The sequence below is a fragment of the Suricata suricatta genome, chromosome 8, assembly GCF_006229205.1.
Source record: "Suricata suricatta isolate VVHF042 chromosome 8, meerkat_22Aug2017_6uvM2_HiC, whole genome shotgun sequence".
Lineage (NCBI taxonomy): Eukaryota > Metazoa > Chordata > Mammalia > Carnivora > Herpestidae > Suricata > Suricata suricatta.
This window is the reverse complement of record NC_043707.1, coordinates 99,377,406-99,401,227: the sequence shown is the minus strand read 5'-3', so window position 1 is coordinate 99,401,227 and position 23,822 is coordinate 99,377,406. Positions and strand designations below refer to the sequence as shown.

General features: G+C 53.4%; 1 protein-coding gene across 3 annotated transcripts; it reads right to left on the bottom strand.

Moving 5' to 3' along the window:
- Positions 1-6,856: 6,856 nt before the first annotated feature.
- On the bottom strand, positions 6,857-23,671 carry LOC115299971 (NADH-cytochrome b5 reductase-like). Of its 3 annotated transcripts, none has more exons than XM_029949519.1 (7): positions 23,625-23,671; positions 21,188-21,479; positions 20,156-20,304; positions 16,971-17,058; positions 13,502-13,606; positions 11,695-11,898; positions 6,857-7,975 (listed from the first exon to the last, which is right to left on the bottom strand). In XM_029949519.1, the coding sequence occupies exons 2-7, from the start codon at positions 21,374-21,376 to the stop codon at positions 7,772-7,774; spliced, it is 939 nt and encodes a 312-aa protein (XP_029805379.1). In that variant the 5' UTR covers positions 21,377-21,479; positions 23,625-23,671; the 3' UTR covers positions 6,857-7,771. The 3 variants fall into 3 exon arrangements, with proteins under 3 accessions (XP_029805379.1, XP_029805380.1, XP_029805381.1); XM_029949520.1 differs by having other exon boundaries at positions 11,695-11,835; XM_029949521.1 differs by lacking the exon at positions 23,625-23,671 and adding an exon at positions 20,500-20,576 and having other exon boundaries at positions 21,188-21,272.
- Between the last annotated feature and the right edge of the window lie 151 nt (positions 23,672-23,822).

Here is a 23,822-nt window from a genome sequence, read left to right as displayed (position 1 = left end):
GCTCAAAAGCTCGTGTTCTTACCATGACACCAATTCTACCCACATGGAGGCAAGACAAGGTCTGAGCTGGGGTGTAGACTTGGGGCACAGAGCTGCAGATGCCTGGAGTGGGGCTGGGACCAAGACTCCTCTATCCTTTTTCATTGAGGGTCCTGGTCCCTCCTTCTCCAGGCTGGCCACCTGGCTTTCCCCTCAGGCCACTGGCCACCCTGGTCTGGGAAGCAGAATTCCTCGTTAAGTTCCCCATCAAGAAGGGAGGCCAGCGGGAGCTTCAGAAATTCCAAGTGCAGAAGCCACCACACACAGCCTCCGGGGCCTCATCATCCTCAGAGCCTCACCCAGGAGCTCAACGTGAGAGGAAGGGCATGGCGGGGAGTGGGGGTGGGGCAGCCTGAGGAGGGGGTGCCAGGGCTTTGGGCCTTCTGGGCGGGAGGAGACTTCAGAGAGCAAGTCCAAGCCCCTCTTCCCACCTAGTTTCTGGCTGTGGAGACTGAGACCCAGGGAAGGCAGAAAGAGAAGACAGCCCATCGTCGCCAGTGCCCCCCGAGCATGGGCAGAGTGCCAGGCTCTTTCACATTTATTATAATCACTTCTGTGAACCCTGGAAGATGGCGACCCCTCCAAAGTCAGGGTCTTCAAGAACCCCGCAGAAAGCCTGCATACCAGCAGGTGTTCAGAAATGTTTGCTGAGTACAAACGGAGGATTTATTTAGTCCCCAGAATAATCAGGCTAGGTGGGAATTATTCTGCCATTGAGGAAACATGCTCAGAAAGGAGGGACCTGACAACAGCGTCACGTGCCGCTGGAAGATGATCTGTGGACACCAGGGACACATGTGGGGTGGGCACCAGATGGCAGCGGGTTGAGGAGTGAAGGGAGGTGAGAAATGAAGCAGGCAGTCCTTCAAGGAGAGGATGAAAATATGGGGGCGGGGAGACAGAGAGGGAGAGAGAGAGAGTGCAGGGAGACTGAGAGACAGAGAGGGCACACTCTCCTCTGGAATAACAGGGGGTCAGGCAGGCCATTGCTCTGCTTTGTTGAGTTAACATGGGGGACGCTTGGATAGACTTCCAGGCTTGCTGGGTGCAGCCAGTAGAGACTCGCTGGAGATTCCCTGGGGCTCTCTGTCTGGAGGTTTGGGGGCAGTTTCCTGAAGGTGCTCACGGGGCTGGGCAGGAAGGTTCACTTTGTGGCAGAGAGCCCTGCAGCCCTTAGAGGGGGCAGAGGAAGGGCATCACTGCTCACTGAGACCCCCGGGTGGGCCAGGCACTGCACCACTCACTTTTCTTACACGATCTCAATCAACCCCAACCCACAGTCACGCGACTCCAAGCAGCTCATTCATTCATTCAGCAGATGCCACTTCAACATTCACTGGCCCATAGTGCCAGCTGGGGTGGTGGGGAGGGAGCAGGCAAGCTCCGGGCCCTGCCCTCATACCGGAACACCACACCTCCAGCAGGTGCCTTACCTTTTGAGCATCTATCTGGTTCTTTGCCTACCAAACAGGGAAGCTACTTCTCCCCAACGATTGTGAGAATTAAGTCCCTTAGGGGGACACTGTTCATGTGCCACCTCTACCACCCTCCCACCTGGAGGGACCTGCAGAAAGTCCCTACAAGGGCCTGGCTCCTGTGTCTCTGCCTAAGGGCTCCTCTGGCTGCTGGGCACTAAACCCACCCCCCTGGGAGGTGGAGCAAGCCTCACCCCTCCCGTCCCCGTTGGACAGCAGGTGTCTCCCTGTTTTCTCGCCGGAGCTGTGTTTGTTCTGAGGTGCATTCTACAGTCTTACCAGTGGACCCCAGTAGAAGAGCTCCAGCTGCCCCCCTGGGTAACCTGCCCATCAACACACTCTTTATTGGCTTTTCTCCCCTGCTCCCTCGAATCACCTCCACAGTAAACTTCTTGCACTCAAATCCTTGCTCAGCGTCGGCGTTGGGGTACAGCTTGGGACAGATGACTAAAACCTGGCATTCCGGAGATGTTCAGCGAATGCTGTTTACCTCCACACTCATTTTCACTTTTACAGAATCGGACGACTCAGAGGACACAGTGGTGGCTCCAGCTCAACCACCACTGGCCCATCAGCATCATCCAGGATCAGGTGTGGGCCAGTGGCCTGGGGGCTCAAGGAGAAGGAGGGGCATAGGGGCCATGGGCCCTCGGGCATTTACTGTAGGCAGAGCCACTTGGATGCCTGGTGAATCTGCACCTTACAGTTATAAAGTTATTTTCTGTGTTCCTGATTCCACGTTCTGTTTTTCATTCCACTGTTCCACAGTATATGCTCCAACTTGGGAGTTCTATATTCAACACAATTGGCTTCCAGAGCCCAAATGCCATGTTCTTGGTGCAATCACCCAACACCTCACCCGTCTCTTCCTCCCAGGTGCCTCTGTGGTTGGCCAGGCCAGGGACCAAGTTCCCCCTCGTCCAGGTGGAGGAGCTGATGCAGCAGGCTCACTTGTCCCTGATGCTGGCTGATCTGGCCTACCGCCCAGCCCAGTGTGCCCGGCTGGCTGCCGAGCTGAGTGCTGAGATCTGGGACCTGGTTAAGGCTGTCACCCTGCCCCGTTATAAGCTAGCATGCGCTGTCAGCATCCAGAGCAAGGGGCAGGAGGTCAAGGGTCCCCAGCAGGAGCCTGTGGGAGCCACATGCAGACAGTGTTGCCACTTCCCACTAAGTGAACCCATGCTCTTCTGTGTGGCATTGGCCTACGCCATCTATTTATGGTGCGGCATGAGGGGTCCCGGACCCGTGTGGGGGCCTGTGCTGGATCCTGGCACAGAAATCTCTGCCCCGAGCTCACCAGTCAGTGGCCCGTGCCAAAAGTACCCACCCGGGCGAGGCCAGCAGCCCCTGGGACTCATCAGCCTCAAAGACAAGAAAATGAGTATGACGTGTCTACACTGCCCCTCCTCAGGCCACCCAGACAACATGCACTGCTGCGTCCCTGTGCCTCTGGCTGGAGTCACGCCAACCACGCACAGCTCCCAGCTGGCTGTACAGATCAGAAGCTCTGAGGGGCAGCTATCTATGTCTTTGATTAATAAAAAATGGGTGATAAATTAATAATGACTTAATACATGCAATTTGGGATCAAAATCTTCCAAAGCATGGGGAAAATAATAAAGAGGGGAGTTCTTGAGAGTGAAACATTTGAGACTGAGTGCTGTTCTCAGAGGCCAGCCACGAGCCAGCATGGCCGGCCACCAGACAGACCCAGGAAGGAAGGAAGGGACTGGGCTCTCACGCTGCTCCATGCTCCATGCTCACTTCCTTCCTCCTCACACAACCCTGGGAGACAGTGCAACCATCCCCATTGTGTAGATGAGTAAACTGAGGCACCGAAAGGCCAAGTTATTTGCTCTGGACACTTACAGGGTCAGCAAAAGATCTGAAACCAGATCTGCCTCATTGAAAAAGGAAAACAAACCAAAAACAAGAGGAAGGAAAAAAGGCAGGAAGAGCAGGAGGACGGCAGGGAGGCTGACTGCCAATGTTGCTCTTCCGACCTAACTGGTGCCCCCGGACCAGGCACACAGTAGGTGCTCCTAACAGTTTCAAAAGAAAGACAGACAAGCCTGGAGGCATAAAAGGGCACAGCCCATCCTGAGGGGGGTGGGAATGAATGTTTTTAAGCCCCTAGTTTCTGAAGCACACTGACCAGGCATATTTAGTCTTCTTTTTTAAATCTTTAATTATGGAACTATTTCGAACACAGAAAAAGCAGACATCATGACCCCATCACCTAGATTCACCAGATGTTCATATTTTGCCATATTCAGTTCAAATGGTTTTATATTGAAGTGATGCAGACATCAAAAGCAAAGCCCTCACCCCACGCTATCCCCAAGGGTCACCAACATCCTTAGATTTGGTGACCCCCTTCCTGAGCTTTTGGCATTGTTTCGTGTTTTTAAACTTTCAAAGTGTTGGTATCTCACTGTACCTTTCCTTCTATAACTTGATTTTCACTCCATTATTAATGGGTTTTTCTTTTTGAGTCTATGTTGACACATGTAGGTCTAGTTCATTCATTTTGGCTGCCTGATCTTATTTTACTGTGTGAATATAGAAGTTTATTTCTCTAGACTCTTACTGATGGACATATGGGTAGTTTTGATTCTTTGCTATTGCGTACGGTGCAGCAATGAAAACCTTTGCACGCATCTCCCGGTGCACTCATGTGTCACATATGCCCTCTGTAACAACTGCAGCATGTTGGAACGTGTGCGCCCCTATGTGACCTTGTAGAGTTGCTTAATGTCTTGGAAGCTTGGCTTTCCTCGTCAGTGGGTCGGGGTCATAAAACAGGATGCACTTCGGTGACCGTGAGGTGCGTGCATTGTGCAACCCGTGAAGTACCCCACGAACATCCTCGATTTGCCACGCAGGCTCTTGGCACTCAGGACGTGCTGCGCGTCCTCCCACCTGGGGACACGGTGCACAGGCCCGGGGGCCAGCCCATGGTGTACTCACATCCCTACGAGAGGTGACAGTCTGAGAGGTGCAGCAGCAGCACAGAACTTGCTCGGTAACCGAGCCTGGAGTGGTGGAGGCAGGCACCACTTCAGAGAGGGAGGGGTACTGAGCTAAGTTCTCAGGGACCCGGAGGCAAAGGCAAGTGGAAGTGGGGAGGGTGGAAGTTTGGCCCAGAGGCAGAGAGCAGCAAACATGAAGGGACGTGCTGACGGAGAGCAGATGTACTCATGTGCAACCTATGGGGGTGGGGTGGGGGAAGGGAAGGTCAAGGACAGGACAAAGTCTGGAGAGGCAGGCAGAGCTGAGATGCTGCATCCTAGGTCAACAGGGAACCGCTGAAGGATTTGAAGCAAGGGAGTGACAGGCTCAGATCTGTGTGTTAAAAAAAGCGGTCTGAATAAATCCTGGAGATCAACACTGTGCCTTCGGTCAACAACAGTATACCGTGCACAAAAATGTGCTAAGAGGTTAGCTCTCTTGTTAAGTGTTCTTACCACAACGGAAAGACTAAGTCTGGCTGTAGCATGGAGGGTGTGAGGGGAGGCCGGGGAAGCTGTGCAGGCGGGACACAGTGCGGGCGCACACAGGCAGGGGTCCTGCTGCCATCACCTCGACTGTGCGCACCCCCGACAACAGGCAGAGGGGGGCTTCATCAGGATGGACGGGCAGGGCCGGCCAGTTGACTGAGCCTCACCTCCAGTTCAGTCGCTCCTCATCCACCCCAACCAGTTTCCCTCCTGGGCTCACGTGTTGCCTTGTAAGGCTCGAGCTCACAGGTCTCTGGAGGAGAGGGGCACTTTTGGCATCTTGGTACCAAGGGCATGGCTGGGTCCTCACCATCGTCCCACGATGGGAAGCCCCACCAGTATCCAGACAGCACGGACGCCATGTGGGGTGAGGGGAAGGGGAGGACAAGAGGGACCACTGGTTAACACTGCGCAGCTGTGTCTAACATTTAAACCTCTAATATATAAAATGGGACAAAGACACAGAAGAACTGCCCCCAGACCACCATCTCTTAAGTGGGGACTCCCTACCAACCCTAAATCTGAGTGACAGTATTGCCTTTGAGGCCTCCGGGCAGTGCATGTCCCTGGCTGCCCAAGAGTAGGCTAAAAGCCCTTGCCATCCACTCTCCTAGCAGCATACTTCCCTTCCTAGCACACTCCTCCCTTTTAGAATTGAGTTTCGTTTCCGTACTCCTTGTCAGGCTCTAAGCTCTGCGACAAAGCCGACCAGAACCCCTCTGCCTTGTTCACTGGGGTTTTTTGGCTCACAACAGGCCCTCCAGGAGGAAGTGTGAGTAGCATCAGTGGGATGCCCTGGGGGAGGGGAAGCGGGTGGAAGGCGCTCAGGTTTCAGAGGCCTGGAGAGAGCAGAAGGGCCTTGCCCAGGTTACAGGAGAGGCGGTAAGAGGTCGGGGCTCCCACTCGGGACCTCTGCGGCTCAGCGCAGGCCTTCCCACTCACCGAACCGAGCTGAAAGAAGGCCATACAACTGACCAGTGTGTCCCAAAGCGCAGTCCGTGCAATGCGGGTCTCAGAAGATTCTGGTGGATAAAATGGTTCTGTAGTCAAATAAGCTTGGCAAACTCTGAGTTAAACAAAATGAAAAAAAAATTCTTTACCATTGGACTTTTCAGGGCCTTTCATATGCTAACGTGCATAGAATTCTTGGCGAAGGTCACAGGCAGTGTTCTCCGTGCTGTGAAACCTAGTTTGAGACCTTTGCTTGCCCTGGTTGTTTAGTGAACAGGGCACAGCACAGAGATTTGCTGTGACTTTTTGGGCAGTGTAGAAAAACTCAATTTCACAAGCGAAAATAACTGCATACCCCAATATATAAATGGGATGAAAACAAAACTGCTTGGGTTGAAGGTTGAAGGGGCCTGGAGACCCCACCTGGCTGTCCCTTCACTGGTCTTACGGAGCCCAGTTTGAAAATCACTGGTGACACAACTCTCGCTGCAGGTAGCATTGGGAGACCTGGCTTCTGTGTCAAGTCTGCTGTGAGCTGTTTTACCTTGGGCAAACCTCTTAGCCTCGCTGGGCCTTGGTTTCCCCATTTACACAACAAGTCCACTGGATGGGATGCTTTCTGTTGTCCTGAATGTCACTCTCTGGTATGAGGAGGACTGTGAGTCCACGACTTTAAAGTTCTAAGTCTACGATTCCACGGTTCTCTGATCCTGAGACTTCACAGCTTGATTGTCTGATTCTGGGAGTGCCCACAGCCCGGGCTGGTTCGGCACCATGGAGCCCAGGCTGTGGAAGCCAGGACTCATTACCTGCAGTGCGCTGTCCAGGAGCGCCAGGTCCCTGGGGGGGGGGGGGGGGGGGGGGGGGGGGGGGGGGGGGGGGGGGGGGGGGACTGTCCCAATGCAGGATGGAGGGGGTGCTACAAAGGGCAGCGGGGCTGGAGCGGAATCAGCAGCTGCTCAGTGGGCAGAGCAGGGAGAAGGACCCAGGTCTCCTGACTCCTGCTCTATCTTTAGATCACCATAGCAACTGTCACCAGGGCTCCGAGGAGCTGAAGGCGGGCTCAGCTGGCAGTTGGCAGTTGGGAGGGAGGAGGGGGTGTTTGTTTCTGTATCTCTTTTACTCATGAAAGGACTCTGGCCTGGGCTCTTGAGACAAGGGAAGGCAGACAGAGTGAAGCCGTGTGCAGCAGGAAAGGCCTGGGCCCAATACCAAATAAAAGTAGGCCAGGGCCCACCTTGCTCAGAGAATTCGATCAGGTCACAGAACCCGAGACCGCTGTCCAGGCTTGAGGTGCCGGAGGTCCACAAGGCAGGTTCCTCCTCTAAAGAGCTCTTAGCTGCTCCTGTGCTCATTCCCTAGACACTCGGCAAGCAAGGCCAGGGCAGGGACACAGTTTCCAGGGAGAGCAGACTTAGGAACAGACATTTATGGGGCAAGGGCAGACAGGGGTCCCCAAGCCCTCTAATCGGAGGAACATGGGACGTTCCTCCTGCACCTTCTCCTGCCAACTCCTCTCGATCCCAGGGTTTAGCGTGGACTTCCTCCAGGGAGTCCTCCTGGACTCCCAGGCTGGTCGCTCTCCTCTCCAGAGCCCCTGCGGCCGCATCCTCCCTCCACACGGCAATATGTCTGCCTGAGGGAGTTGGCTGCCTTGTGGGGCAGATGAGAGGAGGAGGTGCACAGAGGTAAAGACTTTGGCCTAGGTCACCTGGCCAGTTAGCGGCGGGGCCAGGACTGCTGTCCATGTTTTCTGACTCAAGTCTGTGCTTCTTCCAGTGTCCCAGGGCAGGGCCCTGGCCAGGGCTAGAAGAGGAAGTAGGAGTCCTCGGCCAGGCCTGCACACCGCAGGCACCTGGCCATGTCCTCGGTAAACTCCGCTGAGCCACAGACCAGTGCAAACGGCTTTCTCCGGCAGGAGCCAACCAGCTCTTGGATCAGGTCCTGGGTCAGGCGGCCAAAGCGCGTCTTCTCCCGGTAACTCCAGGGAAGGCTCTCTGGGGACTTCTCCTGAGACAATGAGAAACAGAGCAGGTGGCTGCTGGGAGGTCTTCAGAGTACACACAGCCAGCACTGTGCAGCAAACCAGGAAGCTGAGGCAGAGGCCCTGCCCCAGGCCAGGCACTTCCTGGCGCTCTGGTCACCCTCGTAACAAGCATGGGGGTGGACGGTTACCCTCCCCCCACAGGTGAGACACAGGGCAGAGGCAGATCCAGGGCACACAACAAGGCAGGTCCCCCCCCCCCCCTAGTTCTCACTGCTTCCCAGAGGCCACTGCACCTGTCATTCCAAAGGGGACATTTTCTCCCCAAGCTTGTAGGTCTTTTTAAGGGTGTCCGCCACCATCCTGCCGTGGGGGCAGCACATGTTCAGGTTTCAGTGATCTTACTGAGCAAGCGAATGCTTGCTGAATGGTCACTCTGTGCCTGGCGCTGGGCTAGGCCCTGGGATGTAGAGGCTGCTCTCAACAGACACGCTTCCAGGCCTCACTCTGGCTGCGTGGATCGGGGATCTGAGGCAGCAGGGCCTTAACCAAGAGGGGGCTATTTCCCACACAGAAAGGCCAGAGGGAGTATCCCAGGGCATAGAGTGCCCGAGTGACCCAGGCCGCTCTTTCTGCCCCTCTAGCCTTCACCTGTGGCTTGCATCCTCAGGATCACAAAAGAAGAGCTCCACCCCCAGCTAATTTGGAGGAACTTCTCTCTTTTTTTTTTTAATAATTTTTTTAACTTTTTTTTTTATACAGAGAGAGACAGAGCATGAGAGGGGGAGGGGCAGAGAGAGGAGGAGACACAGAACCGGAAGCAGGCTCCAGGCTCTGAGCTAGCTGTCAGCACAGAACCTGATGCGGGGCTCGAACCCACGGACGTGAGATCTGACCTGAGCCGAAGTCGGAGGCTCAACCGACTGAGCCACCCAGGCTCCCCGGAACTTCTCTTTTCTAAACATACCACACATAGAGGAAAGTGCACAAATCAGAAAGTATATGTAGTTTGAAGAGACCACCTAACCAGCAGCAAAACTCACAAAACAGAACAGGAACATCACCTCTGCAGGTGAGCTTCTGGTTTCTGGGGGCAGCAGAGAGAGGGGATGGAGAGACGGTGTTGGAGTCCAAGCTCTGCCACCATGTCCTCACCGAGAGACCGTGATATCTGTGAGCTACCGTGATGAGCACAGGCCTCTGTTCCCAGGTGTGCTCACAGGGCCCTGGGGCCCCACACCACAGAGCTCACTTGACTCCATGGGCCCTCCCCAGGACGGCACTGTGGTGCTCCTGGGGAATCCTCTCTGATGATCTGGGCCTTCCCGTGCCCCCTCCATGCTCCGACCCACCCAAAGGGCCCCCATGGCTGGAGACCTGCAGGGGCCGTGGCTTCACTCCTCCCTCCCACCGCCCAATTCCCCCAGGCTGGTAAGGTTTGGCACAGCATCCTTCCTTCCCCAACTGCATACCCAAAGATGCGGCGGGTCTGGCTATTGCTCAGTGGGTTGCGGGGCCCAGAATCAATGATGGTGCAGCAAGGTAGGTACTGTGGGGAAGAGAGCCCAGGCTGTGACAGCAGAAACACCTCCACCAGTCTGGGGACTCTAGAAAGGTTTCCGGATGGAGTCACACCGAGCAGGGAGATGCGAGCGGTGAGTGGGCGTTAGGTGAGGAAGAAGGGAAAAGTGCTCCTGGAAGAGAGAACAGCGCCAGCAAAGGCAGGCCCGGCAGCCAGAAAAGCACGGTGCCCTCGCAGCCACGCGCAGACCAGTGACGCCAGGACACGCAGGGAGGGTGTGCCAGGAAACGAGGCCTCGGAGGCTGGGGCAACCATGTGGGCTTGGCTGCCATCCTGAGAGAAGTAGGGAGCCACAGAAGGTCCGACAGCAGGGTGGCAGTGTGGCCAGGGCCGCCCTCTGGGCTGCACGGTGAAGGACACATTGGCGGGGCATGGCTGCAGGGGGAGACCATTGAGGATGCTGTGGCTGCAGCCTGGGCAGGACAGGGAGCGTCCTAGGTCAAGGAGGCATGGAAGGACCTCCCACTCCACTGCCCCTCACCAGTCCCTGCCACTGACAGCCAGGCTGCTCGCCTGCCCAGCCCCAGGCCAATGGCACAGGGCTGAAGCCCTTTGTTGCTGGTCAACTTTAACTCTGCCCTCAAGCCCTGGCTCAATGCCAGCTCCTCTGTGAAGCCCTCCCTGATTGCTGCCAGCATCCTCTACACCCTCCATGGTACCTACTCCGTGCCATGTTATACTAACAAACAGTAAAAGCAGGGCTGCTGGAGCAGGAACACCTGGGTTCACACCTAACTCTCTACCGACTCGCTGTGTTACTTTGGTCAAGGTTCTTAATCTCTCTGTGCCTTAGTTTCCACATCTATAAAATGGGTACAAGGGCAGCACGAGCCTCCTAAGATTATGGTGGGGAGTGCTGTAACGCGCACAGAGAGCCTAGCACGGTGCTGGGCACAGAGAATGCTCTCGGTGCAGCCATCCCTGTGGCTGCTGCCCCATATACAGGTGAGCACCTGGAGGCAGGGGCAGGTTGTTTTCATTTCTAAATTCTGTGGTCGGGGGAAAGGAAGGCTGGCCAACGGCAGGTGATTCTGCCAGGGGCCTGCCTTCCGGCTGCTGCTCCCCACTTCCTTGACCTGGCACTTGAGCAGGGCTGCGCACCAGCCTTGGCTTCATTCTCCTGCCTTCAGGACCGCCTGTGGCTGCTAATGTTCACCAAGTACCGCCCTCCTGACCACTGGGCATTCTGCCTATGGACAGGCCAACAGAACCTGGCCGCTGAGGAGCCCGGGACCCCTGGTATCAGGAAGGGAAACCCAATTCCTGACCCCAGCTCTGCCACCCAGTCATGATGTTGAAGATCGGGAGGTCTTCAGGAAGACTCCAAGACTGCCTCGAGTAGGAAACCGATGGGAAGGGGTGGTGAGGCTGACCCTGAGCAACGCAGAGCAGAGGGGAGGCTCCAGCAGGGAGCCCCAACCCTGGGGTGCGAGAAAGAGAAATACAGCTACAGACCCAGGAGAAGGCAGATGACCAAAGGCCGCTCAGGGCCTGGTCGGAATAAGGAACAAGATGGCCCCCTCCGATGACGGGCCAGAGGGGAGGGCCCGGGCACAGTGGCCATGGAGGAAGGAGGAATCAGGGAAGAAATGGTCAGGAGTTGGAGTTGCTTCCAGGTCAAGTACCTGCAGCTTGCCAAGTCTGGAAGCTGCTGTCCCCATACAGGACAAAGTGGTGCGGTGGGGGCCCCAGTAAACACGGTGAACCCAGACCCAGATTACTCCACCCACAGTTCATAGAGTGCGTGCCTCCTCTGTGCCTCTGCTAGGCACTGAGGAGGGCATGGCAATCCAGTCACATAAGCCCCACCCTACGGAGCTTATCACAGCCTTGGGGACATCTGTGGCCTGGCCCACTGACTCCACAACCAGGCCCTCAGTGAATATGCCTGGTGATGCCAAAGGGCAGACGGCAGGCGGCAAAGCACGGCAGTCAGGGGGCCTGGAGCTCAGCCCTGGCTTCGTCCTATCCGGCAGCATGAACGGACTGGCACCTTCACCTCTCTGAGCATCAGTTTCCTCACCTACTCAACAAACATGACCTTCCTTGCCAGGCAGGTCGGGGTTCCCACTGGTGGCAGGGAGGCCCCCGGGGACCCTCAGGACAGCTGTGAGGGGACACCACAGGGTCCATCAGGGAAGGAAGTCACCACGCTGGGCTCACCTGGCTGAGTACAAAGAAGGTACGGACATTCCAGAAACGGGCCTGTTCCTGGAGGAAGGTTTTCAGGTAGATGCCCTCGAAGGTCTTGAAGCAGCCGGCCAGGGTGACGAAGGTCTCGTCCTCAGCATTGTCAGTTATGCTCTGCAGGACAGGCACCATCGGGGCCAGGCCAGTGCCTGAAGCCAGCATGAGGAGCTCACCATACTGGGGGACAGATGGATATATGACAGACCTCAGCCCATCCACCCAGTCTACGGACTTTTCTTGGGTTTCCTGCAACCGCACAGCACTGCCCTTCCTGGGGTCACACCCATCTGAACTCCCTCCTCCACTTCCTCCAGGAAGCCATCCTTGTTTGTGAGGTGTGTGCAAGAGAAATCATGCAATCTGGAGGCTGAATGGAGCATAAAATGGGGCAGCCCATCCTTTCAGTGGCTTCGTTGCTTTCCTAAGCCAACTCCATGGGACTCCACTTGCACACTTCTCTTGACAGGAAGCCCACTACCTCCCAAAGCAGTCAGCTCTATTATAGGCTGACTCCCCTTGCCAGGGAGGCCTTGCCGCCTCACGCTGAAGGGAAACCTGCCCCCACCAAAGCCTTGTTCACCACCCCTACCCCAGCTTCTTGGCCCCAAGGCAGCCCTTTAGAGGTCTGAAGGCCCCAGCATGGATGCCCGAGGCTGCTCTTCTCCAGACTGAGGTATTCACTACATATAAGCGCCCAGCAGAGCGGCGCCCAGCACTGCCCTTCCTGGAGCACTGGCCTGGCCCCAATGGTGCCTGTCCTGCACAGAAGAGCCGCACAGTGTTAAGTGAGTTTCTTCCCATGAGGCCCCAGTTCCATAGGCCCATCACTGAACCCATCTCCTGGCTCTAGAGCTCTGAAGGAAGGGAGATCTTCAAGGTCAGTGCTTTAAAGGTTAGTGCCTGACCTATGCAGTGAGCGCTCCTCTCTTTCATTCTCCAGCTCAGGCCTCTGAGAACGCAGCCCAAGTTTTCGCTGGCTTTATCCACAGCCCATGCATTATTATCACCCGTCCTCGAGTACCAGTCAGGCAGAACTGGGTATAAGTCCCCAGCCATATGATCTGGACAAATGCGTTCACTTCCCCTGGGATTGGTTTTGTCACTGGTAAATATACATGTATATATAAATATAACAGCCCCTCCCCTCAGTAGCCTCCAATTTCGTGCTCTGATATATAAAGCCTCAGTGTACCTATGTACAATAGACAGCATTTGGACTCTTTCCATAGGACAGACTTCCAGAAGTGGAATTACTGGGTCAAAGGATTTGAAGATTCTTAAGACGTGGTACACACTGCCAAGCTGCTTTCCGGATATGCACCAACTGATGAGAAATTGCTAATTCGTCCCGGGCACATCGGGGAAGGATATAAATATTCCAGGAAGATGAGGGAAAGTGCCTTCAGGGTGGGAAGCAGCGGGTTCCCAGGCAGAAAGCCATGGGGTATAAAGGGAGTAGGCCCCATAGTTCTGTAGCTGAGTGTGAGTGTGGAAAGACCCCTGAGGGTCTGATGGTATAGAAGTCCTGAGCACAAGTATGTGAGTGTGGATTTTCTAAGCAAGGGGCAGCCATGGACAGTTCTAGAGCATATGCAGGCAATTTAGTTTCTTAGTGCCTATTCCATCTCCTCCCATGAACAACCCCAAGGATGCTCCTGGAATTGAGTTTGGGCTCAGGAAGGATGGCACAGTGCAAGTCTACAGCCTGGAATGTGAACACCGGGGTCCTGGGGGCTAAGCCAGGAGGGGTCTCCAGAGGACTCAGTGTGCTGGCACCAACCTGGTTCGGTTTATAGATGAAGTCTCCAAACGGGCCTCGCCAGAAGGTGGTGTCCCCTGCACTCCAGGACTCAACGTAGCGGGACATCAGCCCCGTCTCGTAGCACTGGGAGCAAACACAGGGAGACCTCACTGGGACAGGCACTTGCTCCCAATACATCTGCCACTAACGTGTGGCCCTTCTGGCAGGCCATGTGCCATACATGTGTGTCATCTCATTTAACCCTCCCAGTCACCCCAGGGTTGGTTCTTTCATTCCCTATTTTCAGATGAGGCCCAGAAGCTTATCTAGAAGGGAAACAGCGAGGCTGGGGCAAGAACCACAGGACCGACAGCCTGATCTTCGGAGGGCTCAAACCCACATAACGACAGGGACCCTGCGTGTAGGATCACTGAGTGAAGAACTAGGTTATGAAATGATTGATGGCAAGTGACAGTCACTCTCAGTATCAGGAGATGACAGAGGGTGGTGGGGACTGTGGTAAACTGGGGAGTGAATGAATGCTCCTTCTAAAGGAGGAAGACACTTTGCAGATTCCAGGATATAGTTTGTGGAGCTGATGATGTCGCACCTTCTGATTTTCCAAGAGGGGCTGGAGATACAAATTTTTATGTAAAATCACCCAGTTTTGAAATGTCAGAAGTCAATTCACACCTACACTGTGCAGGCCCAAACCAAATATAGTCATGTACCAGTTTGTAGGCCACTCATTTGCAACCCCTGCATTGCCTGTCACCGTGTCCTGGCTGGATGAGAAAAGTGAAGGTCGTAGATGGGACTCCTTCACGGGGGAGGGGCCCCACATTTCCCGGTGGCCTGTCCACCCTGGGCCTGGTACCATGCTGGGGCTTCAGGGAAGGCAGCTAGACCTTCAGCTCCATGAAGGCAGCCAGGGTCTGAACCATGGGAAAGACTTAATAAATATCTCAATGAATGAATCAATCAATCCAATTCAGGCCCTCCTCTTAAGGAGCTCACAAACTAGGAGGACACACATGCACAAGACAGAGATTACCTAAAACCCCTGAACCTTGCAGCTAGGCAAGACTGAGACCCTGGGGATAGAATCAGGAAGGCAGAGAGGATTCTAGGCAACAGGTGTGGCGTGGTCAGGGGAAGGATAGCCCAAGACACAAGTGTGAGAGGAGGCGAAAGTCCTGGTAGACAGGACTGGAAAGGTGTCTGGAGTGAGATTATGACCAAGCATGAAGGAGATGGAATTTTGGTCACCAGATATGCTTTTAAGAGCCCACAGCTACCTGTGGGAGCATCCCCGACTTCCTTGGGCACCATAAGCATAAAGCAAGCAAAGTCCTCAGCTCTCCTGCAAGGGGTCTGGGAGGGAGGCGATGTTTCTCCTAACTTGCTGGAGGCCTGTCTCGGAGCACACCTGCTGTCTGGCCCATCTTGGGGGAGGCAGAGCCCTGGCTGGGGCTTTCTCAGAAAGGTCTACAGCGCAGAGAGCACTCAAGGAGAAAAGAAGGATTCTTCTGTGTCTCCAGCACCCACAAAAGAACTTGCTAAATGCATCCTTGTTAAACAGAACTGATACCCGAACTTCTGTTCTTCCCCTTGGGATCCTATTTCCCAAGGGGCCTTGGGACAGTGACATCATCACTCTGGGCATCAGTTTCTTTATCTGTAAAGTGGGATAATAAGGTCTGCTCTGCAGGATGGTTGAGGTTGAAAGGAGTTGATGAATATAAGGAGCTAGAGCAGTGCGTGGTGCCCGGAAGGTGCCTGAGAACTGGGAACTCCTCCTTCCCATCCGCATGGGAGGTAAACCTAAAACACCCGCCTGTCTTCCCAATTTGCAAAGACATTTCCAGCTCTTCCCAGCCCGCGGCTTAGGGATAATTAAGCAGCTCTCTAAAGAGAGGCTTTCTGGTAAACGAAGGAGAAAATCAGCCTCACAGCTGGGACAGATCCAGCTGCCCCGAAGAACAGTCTCCAGGCTTATCATTTCAACAGAAACACACCCAGACTAGCAGCTTGGGGAAGCAGGCCATTTGGAGAGGATTTGTGGAATCTCCCAGACAAACAGTTGCGTGGAAAAGGGATCCCATCCAAGCTTATGTGTGAGGGAATAAACACTCGGGCTTTGACTGAAGTCGGGGAAGACAGGAGCCAACACAGCGCTGGGGTCCTGGAGTCAGGGAGCTCACTGCCAGCCACACTGCTTACTACCGGTGGGGGCCTGGGTCCTCCTGGGGTTTCAGTGTGTTTGTCCATAAAAGGGGAATGATAATTCCCACCCTACCAGGGAGATCAAGGATGTGAAAGCGATTCTCAAGTATCAGTGTTCCCTGCGATTCTGTCTGGGAAATGACGATGCAGACTATCAGGTTGACTTGTATGAAACTACCACTTCTCTAAGTCGAAAGTGCTAGAGTATCAGCAATTTCATGTAGTTTAATTATTTTTTCCACATAATTGGACCTTCAGGCCCTCATATATATCTGGGGCTTGAACTGAACTAACCTGAGACCACCTTGGGTCTTATGGGGTAGGGGGGGATTTGTACCCAGCCCATTTTGTTCAGCGTATCTCTGCCAGGTGCCCCGCCCACCTCGGCTCCCCCACGAGCACCCCTCCTCCTACCAATCAGACTGGGTGCAGTTCCCACAAGCCCATGCTCTGTTTCACACCTCCCTGCCTTCGGTCAGGCATCCTCTCAGCCTGGAACGCTACTCCCTTCCACTGCCAATACATATTCTGTCTTCAAGGCCCAACTCAAATGCCCCAGCCCCTGTCTGCCTCACTGAGAGGTGGTCTCAGGTTAGTTCAGTTCACAAGGTGCTCCACGTCCCACCTTCTCCTACCTGCCTCCTATTCCAGGACGAGTGTCTAACAGTCCCCAAACCGTGCCTCCTGTGCCACTGAACGGGCTGTTCCCAGCACTGAGCTGCCCTTCCACATGCCCCTCTGAGTCCTCCGCTCCTTAGCCTCAGCACACAGCTCAAACTCCCAGCTTCTGCGAGAAAGCCCAGCTCCTGTCCCTGCACCCACAGCTGCCCTGAATTGGACTAGGGCCTTCTGTCATGGCATCGAGCACATCACAGTGCCCTGGTCTGGCCCCTTGTCCAAGGGTGGGCACTGTATCTGACTCATCTTTGGATCCCAGCAATCAGCACACAGTCAGTACCAGGCGACTTGGCTCCCGCTTCCCTGGGGCTCAGTGCTCACTCTCCACGAGCAGGTGAGAAGGTGGGAAGGAGCAGCACTCCCTTTCTCAGTCTGAGCCTCCTTTACACAAAATCTCCCTGTTGCTGGTCCAGCAGCCCCTGTTCCCTAGAAAAGGAGAGAGGAGAAGGCTTCCTTCACTGTCCCTGCCCTTTCCTTGAGCCAGCCTCCTCCCACGTGTACACTCGCTTTCCCCACATGGGTGCGAACTGCCGCACTCTAACCAAGCTGCCGAATGGAGGTCCAGTCCTTACTACTGTAAGAACACCTGCGTGGGTCAGCTCACCTTGATTAAAACTTCGAAGTATCCTTCTGCATTGGCAGGGCTGATGGGTGTATAAGCTCTCTGAATTTCTAAGTCATCCACTTTCCCTCTGAGAAAGAGAAGTATATGGTCAGGCAGTCAGCCAGTCATTCAACAAACCCTTATAGGTAACTACTCTGTGCCCAGCTAGTGAATGCTGGGGCCCAGTCCTCCCCAGTGGTCCTCACTGAAGGTGGAGCAGAACAAAGGAACACTGGGCTCCCCCACTGCCACATGCTGGCTGGGAGACCCAGGCAGGTCCCTGGTCCCTTAGCTGTCCCTTCTGTAAGGTGGGGACAACCATTTGTGTCCCTGTTGTGTGGTTCTACCAGGATTACAGATGGGAAAATCTTTTTCTTTTTAATTTTTTTAATGTTTATTTACTTTTCAGAGAGAGAGATAAAGTGCAAATGGAGAAGAGGAAGAGAGAGAAGGAAATGCAGAATCTGAAGGTGGCTCCAGGCTCTGAGCTGTCAGCACAGAGCCCGACACGGGACTCAAACCCATGGACTGTGAGATCATGACCTGAGCCGAAGTTGGACGCTTAACCAACTGAGCCACCCAGGTGCCCCCAGATGGGAAAATCTTCAAATAGTCCACTGAGGATGGGAGCTGCTTTGAGGACATCACTGTGCTTTTTCCTGATCTCTTTTTTTTTTTAATTTAACTTATTTATTTAATGTTGGTTTGTTTGTTTATTTTTGAGAGAAAAAGAAAGTGGGAGAGGGGCAGAGAGAGAGGGGGAGACAGAGAATCCCAAACAGGTTCCACACTGTCAGAGTAGAACCTCACATGGGGCTTCAGCTCACAAACCATGAGATGACCCGAGCCAAAATCAAGTGTTGGATGCTTAACTAACTGAACCACCAGGTGTCCCTTCCTGACCTCTTCCTGACCATAGAATGAGAAAGATAAAGACTAACACTTATGGAACACTTACTACCATGTACCAGGTGCATCAGAATTAGAAGGATGCTTGAAAGTGCCCTAGTCCAAATGAATCCTCATGAATGAATCCTCTCTACAATGTTACCAACAAGGAGGCCAGGAGGATAATTAAAAGTAATAATAGCAGCCACGGGAGCCTGGGTGGCTCAGTCGGTTAAGCATTTGACTTCAGCTCAGTCCATGATCTCACAGTTCATGAGTTCGAGCCCCATGTCGGGCTCTGAACTGACAGCCCAGAGCCCGGAGCCAGCTTTGGATTCTGTGTCTCCCTCTCTCTCTGCCCCTCCTCTGCTTGTACCCTATCTCTCTCCCTCTCAAAAACAAATAAAACATTAAAAAAATGAATAAAAATAAAAACAGCAGACATATTGTATAAAATGCCTGCTATGCACCAAGCATATAGTATGCATTATCTCATTTAACAAACAATAACCCACATGAGGAAACCAAGGCTAAGGATGTCACTTGCCTGAGGTCACACAGCTAGAATTCATCCTTAGCTCTGCCTGACTTCAGAGCTGGGTTCCCCATGTGACACCTCAGAGCTTTCCAGAAGCACCTAAGCTCTCTTCTTTTGAGTCCTACCATGTGCAAAACTCTCAGAGGTATGCACAGATTAAAAAGGCCCCATTCTGATGCATCAAAAGCAGGAAGCCAAACAGGAATATTCGATAAATTCTTCTGGAACAAATAAGGCAACAATACGGCGTGGCGTGGGTGCAGAGGGCCCAGTGACGTCTGCTAGCACAGAGGTAAGCGTGGACCGCTACAGGGGAAGGGACCGCTCTCATCCGGGGAACCCAGAAGGCCCCCTGGAGCTTTTGATACCTTCCTGGGTTTGAAAGGGGAGCAGGCCACTGATATGTGAAAGTGGGACTAGGAGGGAAGTAATTCCAGGCCAAAGGAACAGCCTGGGCAAAAGCTCAGAGGTAGGAAATGCAGAACAAGCCAGGAAGTAGTGAGCGGATCATGAGGCTGGAGCAAGGCACATATGTGACAGAGGAGTGGGAAGAACTGGTGGGGAAGGAAGCTGAAACTTCAGGAAGCTTCCTTGGGACCCAGAAGGTATCTAAACGGGAGTGACACAGTTGGCTACACGTGTTAGGAATGTCACTGAAGTGGTAGAGAGAGTGGAAGAGCGGGGCCAAGCTAGGGGCAGGGAGTTCTAGGCATCCCTATTTATGGATGGAGGTCTGCGTGGGGCTGCCACCTGCCCCAGAGCCACTGGGACAGCGAACTTTAACAACAGGCAGCCAGGCCACAGGCCAGATGCACCACCGGACACAAACACCAGGGGTAGGCACGAGGCAAGTGGCTGGAGTGTGCCCAGCAGTAGGACACACGCTCCTTGTCCCCTGGCTGTATCTTCTGTCTGCTCTGCTGGCTCCTTCCCCTCCTGCCAATACCACAGGCACCAGGGTTTGAGTCTCTGTCCTTACCTCTTCCCATGCCACACACACTCCCAAATGACACCCAGGTGCAGACCGATGAGTCCTACACTCACGTCTATAGCTCAGATCTCTCTGCCAAGCCTCAGACCCATATAGTCAACAGTCTAGCAGATAGCTCCAACTGGAGGTCCCAAAGGGCCTCGTCCCTGGGCAGGTTGGGTGGGGTAGGGGTCGTGCATGGGGTGGGGATCAAGATGGGGGGCAAGGGCAGAAGTAGGCTGGGAGGAAGAATGAACTTCAGAGGAGTGGTAGAGTATAGCTAGGGAGCCAGGCTGTCTGGATTTGAACCCTAGCTGCAGGACTGACTAGCTGTGTGACCCTGGGCAAGTCCCTTATTCTCAAGGACAAATGTCCTTTCTATCAACTGGCACTAACATTAGGTTAATACCACAGGCTCTAGAGCCAGACTGCTTGCCTTTAAATCCTGGCTCCAACATTTCCTAACTGTGTGACATTGGGCAAGTTACAGAACCTCTCTGATTTCAGTTTCCTCCTGAGAATGGCAATGGTACCTACTGCACAGGGTTTTGTGATTAAATGAATTCCCACAGAATTGTGCCTTGGAGAGAAAATGCTAGGAAAGTGTTTGCTGCTGCTGTGGTTGCTACTAGTTATTATGAAAACACAACCCCAGGACCCTTTGAGTCAGGTACTACTATGCTTATTTTAAAAGTGATAAATGGAGGCTTGAGGGAGGTTAAGGCCACACAGCTAGCAAATGGCAGAGTGGGGCTGCAGAGTTTTGGCCCTCCCACCATCTGAGCGGACCGGAGGACCAGGTGCTGTCCGGGCCTCAGGCCGAGCCGGCTGTTCCCGGGCAGTGCAAACCGAACACGGTAAGTGTCCTTGGTGAGTTTGTCCATGGCACTGATGCGGAAGGCCAGGAAGGTCTCTGGGCTCAGCTTGGACGGGCAGCTCTGCAACAGGAAAATATCCAACAGCTAGGACCTGGGACTCAATAGACACGCAAGCACCCACAAACGCCCTTCTCGCTTTCTGCAAGGACAGGCTATTTCTGCCAGTAAGTTTTCTGTACAGTGGAGAGGAGTCCTGCCTCACTCCCCTTTCATGCTCCGATCTAAAAAGGCCCGAACATTTCACACTGAGCTCACCCTGCTCAGAAGCCTTCCATGGCTCCTTCGGCCCCAGGATATAAAGTGCAGCCTCCTCAGCCCGGCACTCCAGGGCCCTGTGGATGAATGTCAAGCCTCATTTTCTCTCCTCTGCATCAAATGCCAAACTTTTCTCTCTGTTCTCCCAAGAATACCCCGCTGCTTCCTATCTGTGAGCCTTTATTTGCTCAAGCTGTGCCCTTTATCCAGAGCATTCATCTCCAATGTATGAAACACCTACTCATTCTTCAAACCTGCTAAAATTCAGGTCTGCAGAATTTAGAAACTGATGGGACCTTAAGATAATTCAATCCAATATTCTTATTATCCATGTGGGGAAACTGAGGCCTGAGTGGTAGTGGCTTACTCGTCCAAGGTCAAGTCTCAGTTCCCTGCCTTTAACACTCCATCTACCTGCACCCGGTCTCGGAAGCCTTCTATGAATGTCATGACTCACAGATCTCTCCCCTGTAAAATGCCCAAATCCCATTCACTCCTGGGACTACCCCATGCCCCAGCTCAGGGTAAGGCTTTGAACTTGGATCTGTCTGCTTCTATTGAGCACACTCTTTTCTCTCTGCTGTGCAGAGTCAGGAAAAGCGTCTCCACACAGGTACACCACGCAGGGCAGATGCCAGTAGCTGCTGCCACTCGGGGCCCTCTTGCCGGAGGAGAAGTCCTGCCTCACCTGTGACTCCTCCCCACTCAGCAGGCTCCTGTCATTGCTGGCTCGCGCTGCCTCCCACATGGCCAGCTCTCGGTGATAGAGATCAAACACACAGGGAGAGCAGCCGCTGCCACAGCACTGGGAGGGCAATGGCTCCACGGGCCGAAGCTGCAGCCAGGCATCCTCCTCCTCCTCCTCCTTCTCATCCATCCTCCGTGGGACCTGGGCGGCCTGGCAGGGACAACTGCGTGCTTATCCCAGAGCAGGTCTGCCTCTGTGAGGCCACAGGCCCAGGCCCTGCTCCTTGGTCAGCCTGAGAGAGGGAAAACATATGGGTTATACTCTGGTCACCTCTATTCCTCCTATGCTCCCTGAGGCCTGCAAGTGCCAGACTCTGCACGAGCACTGGGACAGGGATGAATCAACCCTGAGACCTGCTGCCTGGAAGGGGAAGCAGACAGGACACAACAATCAGAGCTGCCAACCAGTTTCCTGACTCTTCCTGTGCTTTGAGTTGTTGGATTACATAGAAAACCTCACTGAATTTAAAAAATGTATTTTATGAGATAGGGCGCCTGAGTGGCTCAGTCAGTTAAGCTTCTGACTTGGGCTTGGGTCATGATCTCATGGTTTGTGGATTCAAGCCCTGCGTCAGGCTCTGTGCTGACAGCTCAGAGCCTGGAGCCTGCTTTGGATTCTGTGTCTTCCTCTCTCTCTGTCCCTCCCCACTCACACTCTGTCTTTCTCTCTCTCAAAAATAAACATTATAATATATAAATAAGTAATTGATATTTAAATGATAAGAAAGTATTTACATACAACTTATTGATTATAAAATTATTAAAAAGGAAATTGAAATGTTTAGAAAAGAACACCTTGTAACTACAACATATTCAAATACAAAGAACCTTGCCTGCAACCCAGAAGCCAATCATATGAGTCCCTTCCTGATCACCTCCCATCCCCCACAAGCTAACCATTACCCTGACTTTTGGTATAATCATTCCCTTGCTTTTCCTTAGTTTGGCCACCTTTGTGTGCAAACTTAACCATTATAGTTCAGCTTTGCCCAGTTTTTACCTTTACGTAAATGGAATTATACCAACATATTCTTTTGTGTCTTCACTCAGGCAAGTCACCCATCAAATTGCTGCATTTCATTTAATCTTTATAATGAGGCTAGTACTAGGGATGTCATTTTATAGGTGGAAAAACTGTGGAGTTGGGGGGGGTGTTTAATAACTTACCCAAGGTCACATAGCTCCTAAATGACAAGGATGTCCCGTTTCTTGGTTATCAATCACCTCCCACAATTCCTAACCTTTAAGATCGTTTCTACTTTTCCTGCTTCCCATGTCCATTTACATAGGAGCTTCCCATAGTCCCAGGGGAGGTGCTTCCAGTCTCCCCTACACCATCCACCCTCACACCTGCCACTAGCTCCGATCACACCAGTCTCCCACTTAGCAAGCTTTAACGGCTCCCCATTGCCTACTGGCTTGAATCCAGTCATCTTGCCTGGTGACCCATGCTTCTTCTGATCAGAGCTTGTCCAAACTCTCTTACCACTTGCTTTTAGAAGGGCAATCCCTCTGTGCGCAATACATCTTTCTCTTATACAAGAAAGTGTTTGGTTTCAGAAAAGTTGGTTCTACTGTTTTTGCTCTATGATTTCAGGAGGGTTGAGCAGGCTGCAACCCCTTTGAGGGCAAGGATGGTGTCTTATTTTTTCTGCATTCTACCACCAAGCACAAGCCTGGCATATGGAAGACTCCAGTGAATGGGGAGTGCTTGTTCAGTTTATAAATAAGATCTGGGAGCCAGGCACAGTGCTAGGTGTTGGGATACAACAGATGTAAATAGGACATGGGCTCTCTACATAAAGACATAAAGCTTGCAGCCTAGTATTTACTTTACTTGGTTTCTGCCCATATGCTCTACATTCCATAGCTGTTTTATTCACCAACACAAACCCAATGCTCACCACAGTGCCTGACACACCGCAAACATTTGATAAACTGATGTCGGTGCAAGAAGTAAAGAGTATCTTCATAGCTCTGGGCTAGCTTCTAGGAGGCAGCTCAGGAAACCCTGATGAAACAGAAAACTCCCTCTTGACGCTGGGGAAGGGGCGTGCAGTCGGATGCGGGGCTGCTGCGGTGGACAGGGCCACTCTCAGGCTCTGGGAGTGGCCTCGTGAAGACCGAGCAGCAGTGAAAGTGGGTGCTGAGACAAGGAAACTTCCAGCGCACCCACTATGGGCTGGAGCTGTGCAGGCGCGCTAACTTAGGCATTTCGATCCCTAATTTTTACAGTTCAGGGACACTGGGGCTCAAAGGAAAGTGCCCTGCCCAAGCTTCAGCGGCTCGTAAGCGGTCAAGGTTGCCCTCAATTCAGGTCTGAAGTACTGGTGTTCTACCCAACTCCTATCCCAGCCTCTACTACCAAGACCACTCACCTACACGCCTTCGCCTCTCCTCGAGAGAGGTTAGTCCAGGTTCCGCCCCCTCCGGGGAGGAGGGTAGTGTCTAGCGGGTCTCACCTATGAGAAGATGAAAATGGTCTGCGGGGTGGGGCAAGGCAGGGATGTCTTGAACATGACTGGTTAAAGTGGATGCCAATCATAAGACGAGCCTTGGAATCCAGCCCCTTTCGC